The 24,608-nt window shown below is 41.9% G+C and overlaps 1 protein-coding gene across 2 annotated transcripts in view; it reads right to left on the bottom strand.

Moving 5' to 3' along the window:
* Nucleotides 1-525: 525 nt before the first annotated feature.
* The window catches only part of GRAMD2B (GRAM domain containing 2B), a 67,772-nt gene continuing 43,689 nt past the window's right edge, over nt 526-24,608 (bottom strand). The window contains exons 3-15 of one of the 2 annotated variants that reach the window (XM_029216185.1): nt 21,975-22,094; nt 21,766-21,877; nt 19,623-19,689; nt 18,409-18,512; nt 14,087-14,182; nt 12,138-12,209; nt 11,943-12,023; nt 9,127-9,238; nt 8,350-8,472; nt 7,654-7,741; nt 6,643-6,747; nt 4,046-4,139; nt 526-1,045 (exon numbers count right to left, since the gene is read on the bottom strand). In XM_029216185.1, the coding sequence (XP_029072018.1) occupies nt 1,004-1,045; nt 4,046-4,139; nt 6,643-6,747; nt 7,654-7,741; nt 8,350-8,472; nt 9,127-9,238; nt 11,943-12,023; nt 12,138-12,209; nt 14,087-14,182; nt 18,409-18,512; nt 19,623-19,689; nt 21,766-21,877; nt 21,975-22,094 (1,216 nt within the window). In that variant the 3' untranslated portion in view covers nt 526-1,003. The remainder of the gene's footprint in view (nt 1,046-4,045; nt 4,140-6,642; nt 6,748-7,653; nt 7,742-8,349; nt 8,473-9,126; nt 9,239-11,942; nt 12,024-12,137; nt 12,210-14,086; nt 14,183-18,408; nt 18,513-19,622; nt 19,690-21,765; nt 21,878-21,974; nt 22,095-24,608) is intronic. The other variant, XM_029216184.1, reaches the window with a different exon arrangement.

Genomic DNA, 24,608 nt, shown 5'->3' with positions numbered 1-24,608 from the left:
ATCTTTTATATTACAGATATTAGGGTACCTAAATAATTATGAATAAAAACCAGCCAACCCATATGGTAAATAGAAGTTAGCAAAACCACTAGTTAAATATTTTAGTCAGCAAGAGAAAAGCATGCTATCATCATGCTGAGATGGGTTTCAGCATTAATTACAGACATCCTATTTCAAAACACACACAGTCCACCTACAATCTTAAAAATGCAGTGTTTTTCATCCTGCATCAAATCACTATCATACTTTTTGGTTTAAAGATTAGTTTTGGTTTCAACGTAAGTTAATTTAGTACTTCAGTCTCATGTCTCACAAATTCTTGACCTGGGGTGGGTGAGAATCAGTCCTATTAGTTATTAGAGGAACAAAACATAAAATGAGATAGTTTAATGCACTGAGAAGTTAAGATATACAGGTGACTTAAACCAGAACATAACAGCAGAAGGGAGAAAACCAAAAACTAAAATGTTATTTGTTTGAAGCAAGTCTGTCCATTAGGGCTTTTTTGTTTCTTTTTATCTTTTGGGAGAGTCATGGCAAATTCTTTAAAGGATCCTATCGAGTTTGTTGGCACACGATATATCCCTTAGTTTGAAGGTTGGTTAAGAGGGGTGTACAGGAGAGAAAAGGCAGGTGGGTAGGACTGAAAAGGCATGGAGTGGAGGAGTATGTCAGTACCGCTGACACAGTCACGATAACCCACTGAACCACAATCGTCCAAGTCTGCCAGGCCCTTCCTGAGACCTCCAGAGATGGGTCTGTTTTTTTCAGGCAGCAGCCCTGAAAACTTCCTCAGAGAGTCAAGGTCAAATTTTATTGCACAGGAACCAAAATTATTCCCCTTCCCCCATTTCCTGAGCTGGAGACCTCCAAGGGCAAGCATGGCTGGGGCTGCCCATCTGCTTGCTCCTCTGGCCAGCAGGGAGCACTCCACCAGAATGCCTGGGGAGCACCTACTTCAAGGGAAGTGCGAGGTTTTGCATTGGTCCAAGCTTCTGGCTGGTCAGTCACCATTCTCAAGTAGCTTTTGTAAGTTGTTTTGTATCTTGAAATAAGAGAAAAGCTCCTGTTATTACATAGAATGGAGTATATTGAGGGCATATTTGCTATGGTCTATATAATGCTTGAGCTTAACCTCTTCTATCTTGAATAAAAAGCTACACATGGGTTCAATTTAGATCAGGCAAATAAATGCATGATTGTGGCACAGAATTCTGTTTGACAAACCACTTTAAAATGAAAAAAGATAGGCTAAAAATTTTTGAAAGAGTGGCACAAAGATGAAAATGTCGGTAGAGACAGAAACAGAACAGAAGACCTGGCAACACCAGGTGTGACCCATATGCATTCAGAGACAACAAGAAACCGGGTTTGACAAAGCCCATGTGATGGTCTGAATTGGACAAACACCACAAATAATGTTTAACACTCCTATTAGATATGACATTTCCCATGGACCCTGCCTATCTGTGGATCTTAAGACCACAGTATAGTGTTGGGCATTGAAAATGTGCTTGGTAAATGTTTGTTGGGTAAATGAACTTTAAAGAATTCAGAGCAAGGGATTTTCAAGAGCCAATACTGTGAGGGAGTAGGGAACCCTGTGGAACAAAAGAAAGAGAACAGTCTTCTTTTGGAAGAACATTCTGTGATGTCCTAGAGATCTAATCAGTATGTGCCAGGAACATCATGTGTGCTCACCTTGACCACACACCACCACACACAGAGGGAGGTTTTATACACCAAGCTAAGGGCCAGAGATGCTACGTAACAAGACCAGTCACACAGTAAGTGGCAGAGTAGGGAAAAGAACAGACATCTGACTCCAAAGTTCATGCTTTCTTCTGCACCGCTCCACCATTAATGCCATTCCCAGTACTAAGAAAATAAGTATTTACTTCTTTACGTGTAAGAGGCATTGCCTTCATCCCCCAAATTCCTACTTCATAGCTTCCCTAGCTTCCCACAGGACCAAAGATGAATGGAAAAGCAGGAGTGGGGAGGTAGAGAAAGAAATGAAAGAAAAGACTGATATCCAAAATATTTAAAACACCTGCAAAGACAAAAACCCCAAAAGTAAAACAAAGGAGATAAATGGGCAATTTACAGAAAGAAATCCATATGGCCAGTATATATATGAAAAGATGCTCAACCGCAGCAGTAATTAGGAAAATGCAAATACAAACCATAATGAGATTGGACTTCATACTCTTAGACTAGGAGGTAGTAGGGGGTCAGAATGGCCTAATGGTGCCCATCTTAGAGAAACTGAGGAGACATTTGAAGCTAATTAGTTGACAAAGTCCTGCGTAATCTATCAGTGGCAAGTGAAAAGGATGACTGAAAGGGCAGTGATGCCATGAACAGAAATGGGGAAGTTACAAGAGGGCAGATCAGGAGGCTGAGACATGACCAGTCCCTGCAGGAGAGTAGAAGGAAGTTGCTGGTACTGAGTAGAAAGAGCTGAGACCTGGCTCTGACTTTCCCGCAGCACACAGCTGCTGTCCCCCGACCATGCGCTGCTGCGTTACTACCAGCTTCCCTTTAGGCTTGGGGGTGCAGACCGAGCAACAGCACATGGATGTGGCCTGGTGGCTATTTTTATACTAAGATTCCTATGAGCAATGTGTGCAACTTATGACTTTTTACAACTTCAACACATTCCTTTTGACCCTAAATCCCCTCTTCCCTTCTTCTGCTTTGGGACACAGGTTTCTGTTGGTAGTATAGGCCTCCTAGCCAAGTAGCTGGGCTCTGCACAAGACATGGCCAGCTGTCTGCCTGTTGTGGACGAGCTCTCCTGTTTTCCTGTCCCTCATTACAGAAAGTGGTGTCCCAGCCGGGCCCGGCAGGGGAGTGGGAAGAAATGCACGGGAGGGCAGCAGGGTTCCGTGTGTTTCCAGTCCAAAGAACACCACTGTGTGCCAGAGTGAACGAGAGAGAAAATTACCATCCCGTTCTCTAGGTCAGCACGGAAGCCAAACATTTCTAAGCATTTCATCAAAAAAATTTTATCTTCACTTCTTAGCAACTGACATTTTAGAAGGGAAAACAGTTCTCTTTGCTATCCCATACCTTCTCTAGCTTAATTGTGGATTTAAAAGAGAAAATTTCCAAGCTTGCCCACGGATACAGTGATTCAGTGGGAATTATCTGTCATGCCTTGGTTTACAACAGAAGTATGCAGACTCCTTTGCTCTCCATACTTCAGTGGTTAAATGCTAGATACCATTTAGTATTGCAAGACAAGCATAATTTGACTCATTTGTGTTTCATGTTTCTTCCCAAGTGAGCATAACTGCACCATTGTGGAAAGCCACCAAATGCATTTGTGGCAGCAAGTCGAATTGAACAACTCACTCTAAACCTTTCCTTTAAGGATAAGGGTCAAAATAAAGCATGAGATAGGGACAGACATGCTGAAAGGAGAAATAAGAAATGTTAACTAGGTTTAACTCTGGGGATATTTCTGGGTGCCTACCTTCTCCTGTTTACCTCCCTACTCAGTGGCCTTATCCCCCAGGCCTAAGGTTGGATTCTGAGGAGCAGTAAAAGCAGAGGGCTTCGAGGCACAACTTTGGAGTCAGACCTGGTTCAAATTCCAGTCCTGCCAGCTCTCTGGGTGTGTCTCCTGGAGCAAGTTCACTTGAAACTTGGCCTCTTTTGTCAGATGGGAACAATGGCATGTATCATAGAGAGACTGAATGCAAATATTTTCTGTATGGCGACAACCAGCCTGGGTGGAGCTGGGGGCTGCCCTCTCTGGTTGCGGGCACTCCTGACCGTGCCCCTCCCCGAGCCCTGTGTCAGCCGACACTTACCATTGGGCCCTATGGCACAGAGAATGATTTCTAACCAAGTGGGAAAACCACAAGGTCAACCAACAAGGAAGATGGGGTTGGAACCTATTTCTCAGTGGAAAATCCCCTGGCTGCGTATGGTCATTTAAGTGGCCTGTTGCACAGCCATGCGTGTGTAACCCCTGCCCTGTGGCAGTGGACAGGCACTACTGCAACGCCCCCAACCCAGGAAAGAGACCTGTCACCTTTTCTAGTCTCATTATGTTGGCTGTAAGCTCTCGGCACAGGACCTCCACATTTAACTGTACGTGTGACCCCGGGCTGGATGGTGCTGTCTGTCTGTAAGAACACAGAGAAGAATTACTGTGGGCAGGGATGGCAAAGAAAGAAGTGGAATGAACACATTTTACATTTATCTGACCAGAAAACTAGGTTATAATAGAAGACAGTGTGCATTTACCTTGTTCACATCAGAAAGGCCCTGCAGTAATCCTCAACTTCAGACTAGATGTTTAGGGGACTAAGTCTTCAAAGCTTAGCTGGAAATCTCTTAAGCTATTTTTGTTTAAGTGGCTACATTGCGCCTCAGCTTCCACACACAAATCAGACAATTATTCTCAAGCACACAGTTTCTTAGACTACTTTTACTAACTCCCGATACCCTCTCTCTGCCCACAACTGCACGCATTTGCAAGGCTTACTGCTCTTCTCAGTCATGTGTGTACTGTTTACAGGAGAAGCAACCATTTACACTAGAACTTTCATAATGTTTAGGAATGTCTTTAATCAAACTTCTGTTGATGTGTGACTTTTGCAGTTCCTTCTTTGAGACCTGCGGTACCAACATAATTGCCCTTGTCTAGTAATATAACCGATGTATTCACTATTTACCACTTGACTGTTAAAGGCATGGGCTCTTACTCTGAGGTCCACTGGGGTCCTATACCAGCTAAAACTGTAGGAAATTTAGAGATGTGTGTACATTTTCCCAGAGAGCTGCTCTAAAACCATTGATTAGATTTTCATGTTAAGGTTAAGAACCATGGTCTGTATCTCCTTTCTATTTCTTGGTTGTAATTTAATTTTAGATGTGAAGTTTTTAGATGGCATTGACTGGTCTAATTTATTTTACATAGGATCCATTTTTGAGACATAGGTACTTGGTAACTTATCGATGATTATCTAAATATTAAGAAAGCAATCAGATGTTTTTCACTGAGTAGTTCTGAAACAGTTTTTTCTTTGTCCTTGATCCATAGTATCAAAATCTTAGATCCCAAAAAGGAAACTGAATCTAAACATTCTGATTTCTAAACGAGGTATCTGAGACCCAGAGTACTGATTTATCCACACGGAATTCTGACAATCCAGACCTTCCCGTCATGGGTATTCCCTGACCTCATATAATATGTGATCTTTGTGATTTTCCCTTTAAATGGTTGTTCTTCAAATTGTATCTCCTCCTGGATTGATTATTTAAATAGTAGAATAAGTATTCCATTTGCTTTCTATTAGTGGAGTTTCCCCCTCATCATCATGGTTAATTAAATGATAACAGGACATGAGGTACATTTTCCTAATAAAATCAACCCCTTATATGGTAGTGAACTAATAGTTTGCAATAATGTAGAGCTATCTCCTAGCTTTAAGTGTATTATTAACATTTTGAACAACACGTGAGAGAGTAAGGGCAGGGTATGAATTTATCCCAAACCATTCATTAGACTTATTACTGTTTCAAATGTATATTTATGGTTCAGAAATAATCTGTGTACCAGCATTGCATAAGCCATAGAACAAGACTTTTAGGTGACTGTTAAGACTGTAAAGAAAGGCCCTAGAATTGTATAGCATAATAGTTCTCAAAGTGTAGACCCCAGGCCAGCACCAGAAATTTGGAGAACGGGCCCTGCAATCTGTTTTAACAAGCCATCCAGATGATTCTGATACACACTGAAAATATCCTGACTCACTTCTCCGCTGTTCCTTGTAAGCAACCACTGGTGACTAGGTTTTTGTAGTCATATAGACCTGAAACCTGATTCTGTTAAAATTATTTCTCTGAGTCTCAGTTTCTTCATCTGTAAAATGGGAATAATAGCTATCTTATAAGGTTATGGTGAAGTTATGAGAGGAAACTGTATCTGTGTAAAAGATCTACTGTAATAGATCTCTAGCACACAGTACTTACTCTGTAAAGAAATATCTCTACTTTTAAAACTTCAGGTAAAAGTATGCTCTAAACATGGAATACTTTATTTTACTTTTTAGAGAATGTGTCAAAATCCTCATGTAAATGGGTTTAAAGGAAAGACCACTATGGCAATAGATTTAATTAGGTTAGGCATGTTAAAAATACATGGTAGAAAATACGTGGTAGAAAATCTTCACAGACACATTCAACTAATTACTAGTCTCATGGATCTTTATAGTGGTCAAGAGTTTTGTAAATAAGTGAGTTCATACAAAGAGTTAATATATGATGAAATGTGCTGAGTTACTTGAATTGCTTCTTTTCTATGAATGTCTTTTGACTCATTGCCATTGTACGAAGATAAACTTGACTATCTTAATAAATGGGCCAAGGTCACAACTGAGTCTTAGGATAAGAGAACAAGATAATGTAAAATTAGGCTTGTTTCTTGCCTTATCACTGGCGACACTATAGCAACTCAAGAACATGAAGAGTCAGGTCATTTCTTTCCATATATACACTTAACAGAATGTCTCATACACAATGTATCCTCAATTAATGCTTGCTAAGAAGGATGCCAAGCTCAGGTCAAACATTATACTAATGTGAACAGCAAGCAGAAGACAGCACTGGAGGGAAGTGTCTTACTCAGTCTGATGGGTGTCCACAATGGAGGTTAGTGACCCCAGCCGCTCCTCCAGAGAATTAATTCTGTATCTCATGTAGAAGGTCGAGATGATTAGTGCACAGACACTGGAAAGGGATAAAAGAGAAATTCCCAATAGGTTAGTGGCCAGGACCTGATAGATGTTCATAAAACAGTAACCTCAGAGGCAACACTGTACATTTGAGGCAAGGTATTTTACAAAATAACTTGGCTACAGAGACTTCAAAAGTCTTTTTTCAACAGACTGATGCTTACACTAAACTTTAGAACTAGAAGGATATTTAAAATTCTCTATTTCCTCAATTTACAAATAATGGCATTTCAGTAGTCTCGCTCAAGGCCAGCCAATGTAGATTCCCGAGCTGGTGCTCATTCCTCCCACCAGGTACTGTCGAAGGCCCTGGCCAGCGAGGGTCCAGTCTTGTGACTCACATTCTCTGCTTTACCTGGAAACCAAACTGCAGATCCTCCTTGGTTCTGAGGAACAGCCTAGAACTGGGTCAGGTTATTTTCAGAAGAGCAACTGGCTAGAAGCTACAGGCTAGTTACAGGCTAGAAGCTGAGAGGGAACTTAAAAAAGTCAATGCCTAAGTTTTCAATAAAGGGGATGACATTTTCAAGTTGTTTTGGTCTCTATCCAGAGGACACGGGATAGATGGAAAAATAAACATGAACAAAGATGCTGCATAATCCAGGAAACAATTTCCTAACTAAGAGTATCTACTTAGAACTTAGTCTTCTGCTGGATTTGGCATATTTTGCTTTTCCTTCCTTCCTTCCCACTATTTACTTAAATAAGAAGGGGATGAATATGAAAAGGTGACCGAAGTTTAAGAAAAAAGGTATTGAAGTAGGAGACAAAAATTTCCCCCTAAAAGATTTGGGTCATATTAGAGGCAACTGAGATTCACAATGGCTCTTGGTAACGTGATGACATTATTCCTGTAGTGAAATGAATCATTAAGTCATTCATAATAAACACACTTACTTACACAATTGCATAGAATATAAGAATATGGTGGAGAGTCGGACATTTCTGAGACTTTACTCTGGGTATGATTCCAATGGTTTCTGACTGACCTGTTGGGTGGAAAACAAAAAGCTTCTGTTTAAAAATGATAACACATCTCCTTCGCGCAGCAGTATCCCTATAGGGAAGAAGTACTTGAGAGACAGAATTATTTCCAGGTAATAAAAATCAGAGGAAATACTAACCAAAGCCTTTGCTTCTCATTTTAACCAGTAGTTACAATTCCTTCCCACATGTTGCATTCAATACATATCTATTGAGAGCCTTCTCTGTGCCAAGCATTGCGATGGAGTGACTGGTGAACAATACAGACCCCATCCTTGATCTCCTACCAGTACAACCGGTAAGCAGTTGTTATAATAATCAGTAAATAATAATAAAATAACGTGAGTTTTACTGGTAATTTTTGAATCACAACCTCAAAGTATTCAGAATAATGAAAGGTCTTCCACGAAGGCTGTTCACCTTTGTATGCCCCACAGTAAAGCATGGAACTGGGTACGGTTTGTTGAGTGAATAAATGAATTAACATGCCAAGACCTACAGCAGGAAGGGAGGGGGAGGGAATAGCAAAGGCAGTCATAAAGTGAAACATGAGGGCCCTTTAAAAATTACAGGCAGATGCCCACCCCTGCCCCCCAAGTAATCCATTCCTTACCATGCCCAGGGAGACTCTTGGCTTTTCCTTCAGGCACTCTGTTCACAAGGGCATCTGCCCGAGTTGGTTTTGCTTCTCCCTTGGAGACATTCAGAACTGTCTGGGATTCTGTCACATGGAAATCTACCAAGATGAAACGGGTCTGGGTAAGCTTTCTCCCCAGTGCGTTTAAACACGTAGGATCAACCACAAAGCAAATCAATCCCTTAATATGCATAATCGCCAAAGAATATAAATGGATCTTCTTACAAGCTGGTTGAGTGGTTTGGGGATGAAATCCAATGTTCAAGCAAATAAAAAATAAAATGATATAAGGGCAGTCTGTCCTTATCCCACCGACTCATGGGGATGACTTCAGCTATAATAATTAAAATATTACTAAAGAAGAGGTAAGAAAATACTGCATGTTTCTGCCTTTCAACCACTCCAATATTATGTCTATTTAAGAGACTTTTTTTTTTTTCTTTTTTGTCACACCATGTGGCTTGTGGGATTTTAGTTCACCGACCAGGGACTGAACCTGGGTCCTCGGCAGTGAGAGCGTGGAGCCCTAACCACTGGACCGCCAGGGAATTCCCAAAGAGACATTTGTTAAATGCGTACTACCACATAGGCAACTCCTTTTCCTTGAACTTTCAAACTACCCTTTGTTTAGAGTCCCTTCCTAATTGTTAGCTCAGAAGGTGTGTTGTTTTTTGGTTGTTTTTGGCTTTTGGTTGAGCTAAGGATGTTTTGTGGAGAATTAAATTTCAGTAAAGATACAGAAATCTCCCAGACCTCGAGAGTTCTCAGATTCAGGAGTCTGGGATCCAGAACTGCTGTATCCTTCCATGTCTTGCCTTCTTTGCCGTACCACTCCATCCAGATCTGAGAATTCGTCGTTGAAATCCTGAGGGGAAATAATGAAATGAAGAGAGAGGCCCATTTTCCTTTATTCAACAGACAGACTTTGTAACCTCCAGGCCTTTCACTTAGGCCTGACCTATAAAAAATGGAAAAGAAGGAAGGATTACCCCATACTACTGGGTTTCCTCAACAGATCACAGAGTATCTGGTTACTGATTTTTTTGGGCAGTTAGAATTCTGTTAACAAACAGTGGCCAACTCGTTTGAAATAACAAATGTCTAGGAAAAAAACTGGGATGCTGTTGTTTGAAAAGCTTCTAGGGTAAAGCTAGAGAAGTCTCATTAGCATTTTGTAATGAGAAAACGTGACCAAAACAGACATACACAAGGCAAATAAGTAGCTAGAAAGTTCTAGATGCATGTTCTAAATGCAGAGAAAGGTTTTCTCAAATTATAGTTTTAAAAAGGTATTGGAAATAGAAAAGGGAAAATGGCTTTAGCAAATTAGACACCGAAAGGAAAGTTTTAGCTTTTTTCTTCCCTCAAACAAATCAAAACAGGGTCAGTAACATTACTTCTAAATGACAAAAGGGTGAGACAGGAGTGAGGAGTCGGGGAAAAGGCAGGATGTTTTTACTGTGTATCCCACTTGTTCCCCAAAGTGCTTAGGAAATGAAGAGACAAGACGCGTCACTAAAATGTCGCGGTGAAGGCACAATTCGGCGAGCTTTTCACAATTTATTTAGCTCCAAGTGAAGAAGAGGAGACATATCTTGTAAGCAAATTACCAACCTTTCACCTTCAACTAGCTGTCTCTTGATCATTTCAATAGTCATTTCAATGTCATGCAAGAATTTATAGGGGAAGGAAAATTTTAAAATTCAAGTCTCCTCAATTTAATAATTAATTGAACACCTACTACAGATCAGGCAGTATGCAAAGCTCCAAACACATATGACTGCGCCTGATCTCCACAGCCACGTCAGGAGCCTGGCATTTTACTGGGTGAGGAAGCTGAGTCAGAGCAGTTAAAGAGCTTGCCCCATGGCATAGCTCAGCTGGGTGGAACTCAGATTCGAAACCATGTTTGAGGGATTCCAAATCATAAGTGTTTCATTCTATTTTGTACTGTTTCTCACTATTTTTTAAGGTAGATTTTTTTTTCAAAAAATTGAGATAAAACCCACCAGTTTAAGTATACAAATGTAGTGGTTTTTAGAATAATTACATTGTCGTACAACCATCACCACTGTCTTATTTCACAATACGTCCATCTCCCCCCAGAAAGAAGCCCTTTACCCATTAGCATTCACTCCCAATCCCATCCCTTGGCAACCACGAATGCATTTTCTGCCCATATGGATTTGTCTGTTCTGGACATTTCATATACATGGAATCATGCAACATGTGGCCTTTTGCGTCTGCCTTCTTCCACTAAGCATAATGTGTTCAAGGTTCGTCCATGTTGTATTATGTATCAGTAGTTCTTCATTTTTATGGTCAAATAATATTTCCCTGTATGGATATTACATTTTATTTATCCATTTATCAGCTGATGGCTATCAGGGTTGCTTCCACTTTTTGGCTATGATGTATAATGCAGCTATGAACATTCTGGTTTAAGTTTTTGTGTGAACACGTTTTCAATCCCTATACTTTTTAACAGCTCTCAAAAAAAAAAAGATTTGTAGGGCTTCCCTGGTGGCGCAGTGGTTAGAAATCCACCTGCCAATGCGGGGGACACGGGTTCGAGCCCTGGTCCGGGAAGATCCCACATGCCACGGAGCAACTAAGCCCGTGCACCACAACTACTGAGCCTGTGCTCTAGAGCCCACGCGCCACAACTACTGAAGCCTGCGCGCCTAGAGCCCGTGCTCCGCAACAAGAGAAGCCACTACAATGAGGAGCCCACGCACCTCAGTGAAGAGTAGCCCCCGTTCACTGCAACTAGACAAGGCCTGTGCGCAGCGACGAAGACCCAACGCAGCCAAAAATAAATAAATAAAAAAAATTGTAGATGTTGAAACTCTGGGCTCATACTGCTTCACCAAAGGTATTAAAACGTTTAACGATTATCAATTTGGGAACAACCATTTGAACAACACGGCTAGGACTCTCTTGGGCTTGCATGATACCATCACAGGTATAAATCTTGTACAAATCGGGGGAGCTACTTCCCGTTCGAGATTTACTCTGTAGTCAGAAAGTCTAAGGGAATCAAAGAATCTCTACCTCTTGGGCATTACAGCTTTCTTCTTTTACAGTTATTTCTGGGTATCCCTCATCTTCTCTACTAAGCTGTAAAGACTTTGAAGGCAAGAACTAGTTTTGATTTTTCCTGGTGTCCTTATGGGTATACTAGCATGGTGCCTTGAACATAGAAGGCATTCAACGACTTGTGGGATGAATCATGCCCTACCTAAATAGACTGGTGAATCCCTCTAAAACAACGCTGACAGACAAACAGAGCAAGATTTGCTGAATACCTCCATGGACCAGTAACTGGCTAAAACAGCGCACTATCATGTTTCTTTTCTTTTGCAGGATGACTCTTTAATTACCTGAAAAAGTTGATGACCTCCTATGGTCCCCTCTTCTTCAGGACAGAAATGCCCTGTTTCTTCAACTTTGCCTCCAATACTGTGGTCCTAAGTTCCTCCCGCACCCTGGTCATGGTGTAAGGAGAAGTGTGATTGTGGGACTTACTCACTTTCTTTTGCATTTAGATAGTTATGTAGGCAACTCACCAGAGGCAGAGATGAAGGGCGGTCTGCCTGGAAACTGTTTTCAAGAGAAGATGGATTGGGACTGTTGCCAGTACTTGTATTCTGAAATTATCGAAACAAAATTAGTTTTACAAAATGAAAAAACCAGATCAACTACAAAACCATAAGAAATACAGAAGAGAGACAGCAATTGAGGCTCAGAGATGTTGTACTTACTTCTAAGTGTCCACACACAGATTTTAGTAGTTTGTAAGTTGAATCTCTGGAGAGTAAGGAGACAAATATGTACTGAAAAACAAAATAATAATTATTTAATTATTAACAGATACTGCTCGACTAGAAGTGAGTGTTTAGAGTTAAAAAATGTATCTGTATATTTTGTCATTTTCAAACACCATAGACTATATTCTATACCAAGTCTATATTCTCATTCCGCTCAGCCACACATTCAGTTTTTATTCCATTCCTGGAATAAAGTGAATATATTCTCCCACAATAGCAACAAAACTCTCAAACCCAACTTAAATAATACAGAAATGTAGAGCAAAATGAAATCTCCGGTGCTCTGACATAGGTGCCCCAAACAAGCATGGATGGAAAAGACCTGGATAGTAAAGAAAGGCCAGTTGTATTCACCAGGTCCTCTTTTAAGCCTCTCCCTCCCTTCCCCGCCCCCCTTTTAGAAGGTATTTAACAATTCCCAAGGGTCTGCTTTCTCTGCTCTGACCTAGATTTCCATTGAAAATGTCCCAGCCACTCTAAAAGGCTCATTCTTTTTCAAGCCACTTCCAGATTCTTTCTTGTACAAATATGGAGATTTTCTGGTGAATGCTTATAAATAAGTTATGGGAAAGAAGTCAAGTCAGAGCTAGACAAGTAATTTGGAGACAAATAACACAAGGAAAAATGATTTTACCATAAACCACAGGTAGAGAAAAAAGTTCACACTTTTTCCATCTATTTGAGCCACAGCATCTTTTCACACCCCCTTTCCAAAGTTTGTGATTACCCTCTCCTGCATTCCCATGAGAGAAACTGATACACTTTCCGAGCAAATACTGTATTCCAAAGTAGTTAACATTACGGGTTCTGGCATTAGACAGACCGGGTTGCAAATTTTGGCTCTGTTACCTACCAAGTGGGTGACACTGGGCAAACTCTTAGTTTCAGTTTTCTTAACAGTCCCCATCCCTTACAGTATGGTAGTGTGGAATAAACGTGTAAATATAAGGAAAGCATTTTGTGTACTCCTGGTAAGAAGTACCTGATGCTTGTTAGCCATTCGTATTAAAAAAAAAAATCTAGAAACAGATATTAACATATTTCCTAGCTCATCAGAATAGCCTCTTTTAATCTTTCCTTCTTTCTCCTTCCCCCTTTAAGTTATTCAGTATGATTAGAAATGAAATGTAGCTTTTATGCTTTCATCAAAATAGTACGTAAAATATTTAAAAATAAGTTCAAGTGAAACATGAGTAACCAAACCATTCTACTCTCTCTCTCTTGCCAAGGTGAAACACACATCGCTCTCCATGCAAATATTTCAGGTTGCCCATGTCTGGGGTAGCCCAACAGTCAATGACAGCTCCAGAACTTCTGTATTGAAGAGGGGTAGTTAAGGCAACCTGGAGGCAAAGAGGGCCTAGGAACTGGTCCTCAAGCTGAACTTGAATAGCAAGCCCAAGTTTTACATCTTTAGGTTGGCTCTGGGGAGGCACCAATGGAGGTTATGGGGAGGCTGGCCAACCCCGCCCCAGGGACTCCTCATATCGCCCTGCCGCACCCTGTGAATAAGGTGGTGGTGATGGTGGCATTTTAAATAATAAAAAGAAATGAAATATATCCCTGTAGCCTGACCTGACCTAACAGATGTTAGGGAAAAGGAAGTTGGGAAAGAATTTTACTTTTTTGACTTTGGTCAGTAAGTATAATGAAGTCAGCAGGAAATTCAAAATTGGCAACTATTACATTAGAATAAATCACTTTGTCAGGGGGAACAACACTACACAAATGTCTAAAGGCTGTGATTTCAAAAATTAGTCTTACAGAGTAACTCCTGATTCATGGTATTATGGTTCAGGGTCTTGGTCCTCCGCAAGAAGCCCCTAAGGCAATGAAACCCAGAGTAGGACAAAGCAGCGTGCCCGCGCCTGCTGCGTACTTACCCTGTCTGTGACTGTCGCTATAATCAGGGCATTTGGCACCAGAAGGGCAGTTTTGGTTTTCTTTATCAGGGTTACCGAGAAAGCCGGAATAGAGATCTGAAACAGAATCACTGAGTTAACATGGGTTCAGGCTTCACAGAGCAGGACTCCAAATCTTCATGTTAAAGGAAAAATAAAAAAAGATAAAACCAGCAGCAAGCTCTCCAGCCTCCATGAAGAAAAGTGAATCTTAGAAGAGTGTCACCGAGGTCGTCTGGATCATCAAGTCTACAGAAGGGTTTGGTGGGAAACCTGGGACATGTGAATAGAATGCAAAATGTACAGCCATTTTAAAGGTAATCCCAAGGCTCTAAAGAAGTTACATGCTTGTGGTCATCTACTTTGAGCTCATCTCCACACACCCTGCTCTCTTCTGTCCTTGGGGAAAAAAGCTGAAAAGCACTGGTATAGTAGACCCATTTTTGAACAGGAAGTCTGGGGCCTGAATTCTCAGTTCTATTACTATCCATATGACTTATTCAACCTTGTAAGCTATTCTTTCTTGGCCTTGGTTTCCTGACTTATAAAATAGAGACAGTCTTACCTATTTCCCAGGATTTTCTGTGGATTGAATGAGATAATAGATAGAAAATGCCTAGCACTCAATAAAAATGTCATTCATTTCCTCATCTGTCTCATAAAAAAGAGGATGGGTGAAACACAAGCACCCTTATGTTCTTTTCTGGCTCAAACAATAAAGAATAACAACAATGACAATTACAGCAGCTACCATTATGAATACCTATTTACCAGATGACAATTTCATTTAAATATGACAGTCCTATAATGTAGACATTCTAAGAGATAAGGATGTTTGTTTAGAGAGGTATATGACTTTCTCAAGGTCATAAATAAGTTACAAACATAGAATTTGAACCAATCTGATCCAAAATAGGGGTTCTTTCTCATACAAGGTACTGCAAGAATGTACCAGATGCCGCAAAGAATAGTAGATGTTCCTGATATTTTTATGTTACAGCGCTTCAACCAGGTTTGATCTCAAAGGAAAATGGATCACATCACTTTGATCCCTGAAAAGAGTCACCCCCACTCCTAGTAAAAAGAAAAGGGCCTGAATCCCTCCACAGGTGCACACACTCACATGAACACACATTTTGTAAAAATGCTTCACATATTCTGAAAGAGATCAACAAGGTCAGTGGGGAAGAGGAGGGGCTTATGTTAGTACTGCCAGCTTGAAGGACCAAAACTAAGCTTTCAATTTTCTTACATTTCAATTTAGAATGTTTGCATTCATATTTAGGTTTATGAGATGGAGTTGTTCTACTGCCCCTCCAAGTTCCTGATGGGAAGACTATGAAGAATGAGGGGCTAATCTAAATTAGACACTAAAGAAAAAAATCTATTTTGCCAAAGAACTCTACCCACGAAACTTTTGAAGTTGGGGAGATAATTCAGAAGTGATAAATTGGGATTACTTTGGGAAAAAGAATTTAAGATCTTCCAAGATAGATGATGATATAAAAATGAGCCTAATTTCGTTTCTCACCAGCAACACAAACACACAGTGATAAGGGGCTATAAATTTGGATTTTTGCAGAATGTAAGGCATGGAAGAGAAACTCCTTAAGAAGGAGTTTCTCTCAATTGCTTCATGAGTATAAGTGACAACTAGATAACATTTGAGAAATAAAGCATGAATCACTTCTCTGTTTTAGCCTAGATGCAATGTGATACATGCCTTTAATTTTACTAGCATCTAAAAATACAAACAGGGCTTCCCTGGTGGCGCAGTGGTTGGGAGTCCGCCTGCCGATGCAGGGGACACGGGTTCGTGCCCCGGTCCGGGAAGATCCCACATGCCGCGGAGCGGCTGGGCCCGTGAGCCATGGCCGCTGAGCCTGCGCGTCCGGAGCCTGTGCCCCACAACGGGAGAGGCCACAGCAGTGGGAGGCCCGCGTACCGCAAAAAAATAAATAAAATAAATAAAAAATAAAATAAAAAAATAAAAATACAAACAGGCTGAGGAAAAGGTTCTGATTAAAGTTACACTTTAGGGTGCTTAGAAAATTCCCCTTCCTAGAGCAGATTGCTTGCTTGTTTTTAGTTCACATTTGATCATGTTGGACCAAGGTCTGTTGGCAGTGAGCAAATTCTGCCACAGAGCTGAAGCCCACATCTCCTTGACACCATCCTCAGTGGGTAAGGAATGTGCAAGTCACTATCATGGTTCTTATATCTTCCCACCCCCTCTTGTCTCTTAGATTAGATACAGCACATGCAAAAGCAATCCCACATGTCCTTGTCTTTAAAAAACCAGGTCACTCCTTTTAGCCTTTTTTGGTCAGTTCTTTCTTAGGTAGAGATAGGATTTTGAAACCATTGCTAGAATCATTATTAGCTTGAAATCACTTACTGGCTTTGTGAATTCCCCATCCTTTAATAAAGGCTAATTTTTTTAAAAAATTATTTTACTTATTTATTTTTTGGCTGTGTTGGGTCTTCATTACTGCGTGTGGGCTTTCTCTAGTTGTGGTGAGCGTGGGCTACTCTTCGTTGCGGTGCGCAGGCTTCTCATTGTCGTGGCTTCTCTTGTTGCAGAGCATGGGCTGTAGGCATGCAGACTTCGGTAGTTGCAGCACACGGGCTCAGTAGATGTGGCTCGCGGGCTCTAGAGCTCAGGCTCAGTAGTTGTGGCGCACGGGCTTAGTTGCTCCACGGCATGTGGCATCTTCCTGGTCCAGGGCTCGAACCCATGTCCCCTGCATTGGCAGGCGGATTCTTAACCACTGCGCCACCAGGGAAGCCCAAGGCTAATTCTTTGTTCACTACTGTTTTCAACCCCTGCTGCTTTGGTCAGAGGTGTTGGCTCTCTCTATTCCTGAGAATTGTCTTTATCCCACGGAATTGGAGATCAGTACTACCCAGTTCCCTTCCCCACTTCATGAACAACTGCTTATAATCCAGAAATCTAGAAATATGGTGCAATACTATTCAATATTGCTTTGCATTATACTGATTCAAATAATACTGTGAATCTAAACAATGTTTATCTAAACATAACTCTGTACAATAAAAATTACGTTTGACGTTAGTCTGCTGACTCAAAACCAAAATAAAGAATTTCCATTATATTTGTTAAGTGGTCTTTATTTATAAGACTGCCAGTGGCTTTAGGGAGAATATTTAAATAAAACATATCTACCAGTCAAAACAAAAGTTTTTAATCAGCAACTTCAAGAGTATAAAAGCTGCTTATTCATAATCACGAATCAGAATGATTAAAATCTTACTGAGGGCTTCCCTGGTGGCGCAGTGGTTGAGAATCCCCCTGCTGATGCAGGGGACATGGGTTCGTGCCCCGGTGTGGGAAGATCCCACATGCCGCGGAGCGGATAGGCCCGTGAGCCATGGCCGCTGAGCCTGCACGTCCGGAGCCTGTGCTCTGCAATGGGAGAGGCCACAACAGTGAGAGGCCCCCGTACCGCAAACAAACAAACAAAAACTCACTGAGGTCACGCAAACCCCAGGTGTTTCTCTGCTACTTTGTTCTGGTGGCCTGACTGAACTGTGTGATGTGACATCACAGCTCAAAGGGAAAGAATGTCAGTGGGGTGGAATTAGTTTTTCCCTTCTCATGCCAAAGTCCCAAGGGCCTCGTTTTAGAAGGCGGTGCCCTGGGAAAACTGCCAACTTCTTCAGGCTATCCTCCTTAAAGGCTCAGGTATCGTGGGCCTCTGCTCCCCCAAATCTGTGTTTAGTGAGAAGGAAAAGATGTCCGTGTTCACCGGGGACTGAGGGTATGTTACTCCCCCAGACCAGGCCTAAAATGCTCCAAATCCTGCTCATTTTGTGCTGGTGACAAAGTGAGCTCTAGTAAGTATCTTATTTATAGGCCTGTTTGCCTAGATATCTCTGATGGTAACTGTGAATATGGTATAAAATTCAGATTTCTTTAAAGAATTGTTTTGGGTTTAATGTATGTCTTTGAAACAAATTATGACACATTCTCCATATGAAAAACTTTAAGAGTGTACTGGTGACATCTTGGTAAAAAGGATTTAAGGTAGGATTGTGGGAGATATATATATATATATATATATATATAAGGAAATGAATGAGAGAGTGCTGTTTAGGGAAAAAGGGAAGTTTGGGTTATCTAGAGGCATTTAGAACCTGTAGTATTTGGAACTATAGTAAAGGAAACTTGGTATAAAGGAATAATAATGACACATATTTATAGACATTGCTACATTTAAAACAATAGTCACAATATATAAGAAAATGCAGGATTAGCTTTCTTTCTGAAAAATTATACCAACCTTAGTGTCTTTTCCAAAGACCTTGGAATGAAAACAAATCCAGTTTTCTGATACAAAGAGCTTCCCCTGGTATAATATTTCTTTCTGTAGAGCACAGGTAAAACCTGGGAAAATATATACAGGTATAACATCATTTAGAATTTCCATTTAAAATGAAAATTGTGTATATATGTTGGTGACTCAGAGATGCGCAGAGATAATACACTCACATGCTCAAAAGATCTCTCACCTCTTTTTCAGTCATCTTTAGTAGAATAAAGCTATGGAGATCAGAGTTTGTTTTTTAATTCCAAATCTTACAAACTTCAGTATAAACATCAAAATGGAAAGGCAAGGGGCTTCCCTGGTGGCGCAGTGGTTGAGAGTCCGCCTGCCAATGCAGGGGACACGGGTTCGTGCCCCGGTCCAGGAAGATCCCACATGCCGCGGAGCGGCTGGGCCCGTGAGCCATGGCCGCTGAGCCTGCGCATCCGGAGCCTGTGCTCCGCAACGGGAGAGGCCACAACAGTGAGAGGCCCGCGTACCGGGAAAAAAAAAAAAAAAAAAATCTCCTCTCTTTGGGAAGGTGTGGGGAAGGTGTGTCATCCTTGTGCTAATGTTGGCACTGCTGCCCTTTCTACCCTGGTATGGTCACTAATGACTCCTTTTGAAATAGATGGTCTCATTGTGGGGAGAGCACATGACCCACACCTTCCTGTTTGGAGATGGTGGGAGGAAGCCAGCATGCTGCCTTAGCATTTGTGTACTGAGGGAAGCTGGAATGGAACCCTGGGCCCCAGATGCGCTCAGCGGAGTAGAGCAGGTGCTGAACATCGTGCTGGGCCAGGCGTTTAGGTGTGACCACCGAGCCCTGCACAGCACAGGGGTTGACATGTCTGTCCACCTAGGTCTGTGTTTTCTTCTAGTGGCCTCTCTTGCTCTGGTCTTATTTTCTTAAATCTCAGCACGATCCAATCACAACACATTTCAGCAGTGAGTATGCAAGGCGAGGACATTCTGGAATCCCCTTGGATGGTTCCATATCACGTGGAGGAGGTCACTTTCCCATTCTACTCCCTTATCTTTCAAGGTGCTGGGTGAAAGCTGAGTGAGGTCGGTGTTATTGTTACATCATGACTTTCAGAAACCTATTCCCCTTGGTGATTCAGTCCCCAGACTCTTTCTTCTCCCAAACCAATTAGCATCTTTTCAAAGTCAACCAAGTCAGAACTTACTTTGCCTCAGGGGTTCCTCAGTGGGGACATCCAGAAACAGCTTGTGGAAGTGCATGTTTGCCTTGTCCTACAAGGACGACAAAACACAGGCATCACCGCTCTTGTTCTTCTCAAACATCACGAATTTTAACTTCAATCTAAATTATGTAACGAATCTCCCCACCCTTAACAGAGAATCTTAGGAGTTCATTCTCCCTGATCTTATAGTCCCCAACCCAACCCTTCAGTGAAAAACAGTGGAAGGCAGAGCACAAAGGTTTCATTTTCCAACAAGATTAGTGACTTGCTGACTGGACATATATATATCTATAATTGTGAAGTAGCTGGTGGTCAGCCTTCTGCAGAAGTGGCTGGACAAGGATGTCCCTAATAAGAAATGAGATAAAATTCTACGAAATCTCACCAGGTAGTGGATCCCAGGGCACTAAAGGTCCCAGTGAGTACTCTCAGAAGAGGGTAGTGGTTAAAAGCCCTGTATCAGATTACCCTGAGTTTAAGTTTTAGCTGCACCTCTTTTTGTGGCACGTGATCCTGGCCTAGTTACTTAACCTCTCTGGGCCAGTTTTCTCTTCTGTGCCAGTAGCTGCCTCAGACGGATGCCGTAAGGCTTAAATGGGGTAATACATCTCCGGTTTGTCACTGTGACTGTTACTGTTGTGAAGGTGTTCCCTTAACCAGTGTCAGGGGGAGGTGACAAGTAGGATTTCACACAAAAGACTTAGCTCTCCAGGGCGGTAGAAGGCCCAAGAGTCTGAAATGCTGCAAATCACTTCATTTTCATCTGTTTCCACTTGTGACAACAATGTATAGACAGCAATTTACAGTTTGTAAAATGCTTTAACAAAACACCACTCCCAGCCCCACAGTAACCTGGGAACTGATGTCAGTTCAGGACCCTGTGCCTCAGGGATTCTGAGCGACTTAACTGGCTCCACACAGCTACTAAGAGGTAGAGCTGGGTCCTCCATCCACAGGACCACTTTTCTTCAAAAGCATCCTAGCAGGCAGAGTCTTATGAGCGGAACAGAGAGATACCACAAGTTGGCCCTTGATGATGCATTATCCAAACTAGGAGTAGTCTCAGTGGCAGAAATGGCCCTACTATTGCCATAAAGAAGAGCTTCAGACAGGTCATGCGTATGACAGATGGTCCCCTCAAGTCCACTCGTTTATAGATGAACACCTCACATAAAGTAGGTTAGCTCATGCTGCTTCCTTGGAGTACATCTTCCATCCAGAAAGTTTCCTTGATTAAAGCTAGGTGTTCTATCAGGGCTTTGCCGAGATCTTCTTTTTAATGGCTACAGTGAGCACTGGTTGCATGCTTGATTTAAAAATATCCTGGGCCATGGAGTCTTCAAAAATGTGAAATTAATAAAAATAAAAATTAAAAAAAGGTAGGGACTGATCTAAATTAAAGGTGACATGACAAATAAATGCAATGCATGGTTCAACTGGATTCTAGAGAGGGGGAGCAAAAAGTCTTTATAAAGGACATTCACTACTGGGACAATTGTGGAAATCGAAAATGGATTTTATATTAGTAATATTTTTGTATATTTACTATTTAGTTAAATTTCTTGGGTGAGCCAACAGTTTCTTGTTCTAGTTCTTAGGAGATACATATTCAAGTATTTTAGGAGTGAAGTGTCAAAAAGCCCCAAACTGTTGGCCCCAGTAAGTATGTCATACTCTATGACACAGAACTGGGCTTTGTTACCCATCTGGGTGTATTTTGAAGCAGACCCCAAATTGCTTCCAAAGAAGAATCATGACCCTGTTGCCAGGTTTTCCTCCTCTGTGTGCAGTTGGGAAGCCTTCTATTCACACAGGTGCCTTATCACACTCTTTAATTGTAGTGCAAGGATGTCACACCTCTCCTGGTCTCCGCTAATTATTAGACAAGCACATGACTCTCAGTACTCACTGCCCCTCTGCATGTGCCGCATGGTCAGCTGTGAAATATAATGTTGATGAAAGCTCGCCCGAGGGAACTGCAGCCGGTCCTTTCTTCCTGATTCTCTAAAATCTGTGCCTACCTTAGTCCTGACCCTTGCGTTCCCTCTTCCCATTGGCTTCAATGCTTCTGTCACCCTCTGAGACAATACACTCTGAGACAATACACATTTCATTCCCAAATTACCTGGCTGGAAGATGAGGCCTTTTTCCTTTCAATCTTAGAGTCATTCTTGCTTTCTGTTTTACAGTCATTCTTCTCACTTGCTAAAGAGGCACCATCAAAACTGGATTTCGACCTGAGGAAAGAAAATCCAAGAAGTCCGTAAGATGAATTTTTTACGCTACCATTAATTGTATACAGTGTAATACATCTTGATTATTATACCAGCTCACAAGAAAGCCTGACATTGATTTTTCTCTTCTAGACATCGATAATCCCTCAGGACTCTAAGGACACGGTGTGGGAGACGGGGTGATTCCAGCAGGCGGGATCCCAAACTGAAGAAACCGTACCTTATGGAAGGGAGAAGTATCGATTGAGCTGTGAAAGTAATTATATCATCTCAAAAGTATTTTAAGCAGTATAAAGAGGAGTACTGGAGGCTGATTATTGAAACTGCAGCTATAGTTCAATCCAGAATTCTGTGAATACTTAACAAGTGTTAATTGAGAGAGGCGTAATGTTAAATGCCTCGGGGCGCACAAGACAGTCCTTATCCTTAAGGAACCTGTGCGCATATCAAGCATCTTTTTAAAAAGGCAGTACATGATGTAGCATCAAAACAATACATATCATAGGCATTAAGAGGTGGGATAGAGACAGTTAAGTCCAACAGGAGGTAAGAGAAGACACCAGCAGGTCAGTGAGGGTTTAATACACTGACCCTAACAGGATGAGCAGGAATTGGGTATGGGGAAAAGAGAGACAGAACATCCCAGAGTGGGAAAATAGAAGTGAAATCAGAATAAAAAAAGAACATGTTTGGAAGTCCTTCCTCTGTTCTCATAAGGGCAGAGGTCAGAGCTCCCGGATTTCTTTCCAAGGTGATTCTAGTCCTGGCTCTTCATTTGAGTAGAATTTGCATCTTTAACCGTACTGCAAAACCCAGCCATTTCAAATTGGAATGCATGCATGACTTTTAGAGGTATACACATGGAAAAATTTTGTGATACAATTATGTAGATTTTTTTCTGTTTATTGGGGGGAAAAATGGCACATGAAATTCATGATTCCACATAGGATTCTTTAGAATGAGGCTCAGTTAAAATAATGTTTGGTTCAAAGTGAATTTAAGAAGACTGTTAAGCAATTTGGGTGGCATATGGGTGTGACAGAGGGACAGAGATGAAGTTAGAGAGACTTTGGACTCTGGCTTTCTCAGCTGTGAAGAGACTGACTATGTGATGTCCCAGGCCTCTGCTGCCCGCAACAGTTTTGAGTCCACAGTGCTCAAACCAGAGGCAAAATCTCTCTCATCAATTCAAGGCACAGAGATTTGGATTCAGCTACTGGCCACTGAACCAATTCACAGATATAAATTTCTTTAGAATTCTAGGAATTACTTTTTTAAAAAAACTATGAGTAGACATTTGTACTCTACTTGAAAATAAAATTGTTTTTACAAATGTCAAATTACCTATTATTTATACTAGCCACTAATTTGAATTTATCACCTCTACTGATTCAAATTAATAAATGTTAATGGTACTGTCAAGGCAATGATCAGACCTTTTGAAGAACAATGGACTGTAAGCAAATGTGACAAAAGGGCAGCTGTACCCTTGATGATTTCAAGAGATACAAGTAGAAGGGCTTGTCTGCACAGCATTGGCTCTGAGGTAGGGGTGGGAGGCATGCTTATTTACATGCATTATTTCTTTGTATCTTTTCAACTGGGTTAGTCTCACTTCATACAGATGACTATGAGCAGGACCTGAAACCTAGTGCAAAACATTTTTATTCAAAAATTCAGAATTGGGGCTTCCCTGGTGGCGCAGTGGTTGAGAGTCCGCCTGCCGATGCAGGGCACACGGGTTCGTGCCCCGGTCTGGGAAGATCCCACATGCCACGGAGCGGCTGGGCCCATAAGCCATGGCCGCTGGACCTGCACGTCCAGAGCCTGTGCTCCGCAACGGGAGAGACCACAACAGTGAGAGACCCGCGTACCGCAAAAAAAAAAAAAAAAAGTGAGATGCATCAAAACAGTCATGCAGAAAAGATGGAGACAGAATTGGGAGTGATAGTCAGAATAGAAAAATCTGGGGGCAGAGTGAAGACTTATGCTTGGTCCTGAGTGAGGTATAGATTTGCAGAGAAGCCGTGGGCTGGGTAGCCAGGAAGGAAGGGAAAAGCAGGAGTTATTTAATCATCCTTTAGCAGAGGACAAAAGACGTAGAAGGTAGGAGTTCCGACAGTTCTAATATGGGGAGGAGAGCTATTACTCCTCCACTTGGTGTGGATAAATGGCCACAGTTACCTGTAATTGATCACTGGCTTAACCATTCTCTTTTAAGGGAAGAAAAGCAACTTGAAGTTCCTACTTCTTCCTTCCAAGTGAAAGCAAGCACATAATTGGTGCCCCTGAGAGTGACAGGGACCAGAGCTCCACATCTCAAACCGCCTGTCCCCTCACAGCCCCACGACCAAACTGAGCCCGGCTTCCAGCACCGGCCCCAGGAAATGGGCAGCCCAGGGAGATGTGCACACCCCGCCTGGGGATCCCAGGCAGGGTTTCCCTCCGCTCTTTTCCGTGGCTGCCAGGAAAGTGAGACAGCAGGTGTGCACACCCACAGGCCGAGCAGACAACCCAACCTGGGCGGCCTCAGCAGCAACCCTGGCAGCCTTTCCAGGTGCTTCTAACTCCATGCCAGAGAGGGGCCCACCCCGGCTTTATCATGTAGCAAAATCAGTGCTTTCAGAAAGGGGCAGAAATTCTGCAGAAGGCTGCAGTGGGAAGGAGAAGAGAGGCTGGCGGGAAGAGCTGAGAAAGGAAGGCAGGTGCCAGTGCCTGGATATCAAGGAAAAAC

Source organism: Monodon monoceros, unplaced genomic scaffold, assembly GCF_005190385.1.
Source record: "Monodon monoceros isolate NGI ecotype Baffin Bay Population unplaced genomic scaffold, NGI_Narwhal_1 Super_Scaffold_12, whole genome shotgun sequence".
Classification (NCBI taxonomy): domain Eukaryota; kingdom Metazoa; phylum Chordata; class Mammalia; order Artiodactyla; family Monodontidae; genus Monodon; species Monodon monoceros.
Note: the sequence above shows the minus strand (reverse complement) of the source record. Positions and strands in the feature narration are given on the sequence as shown.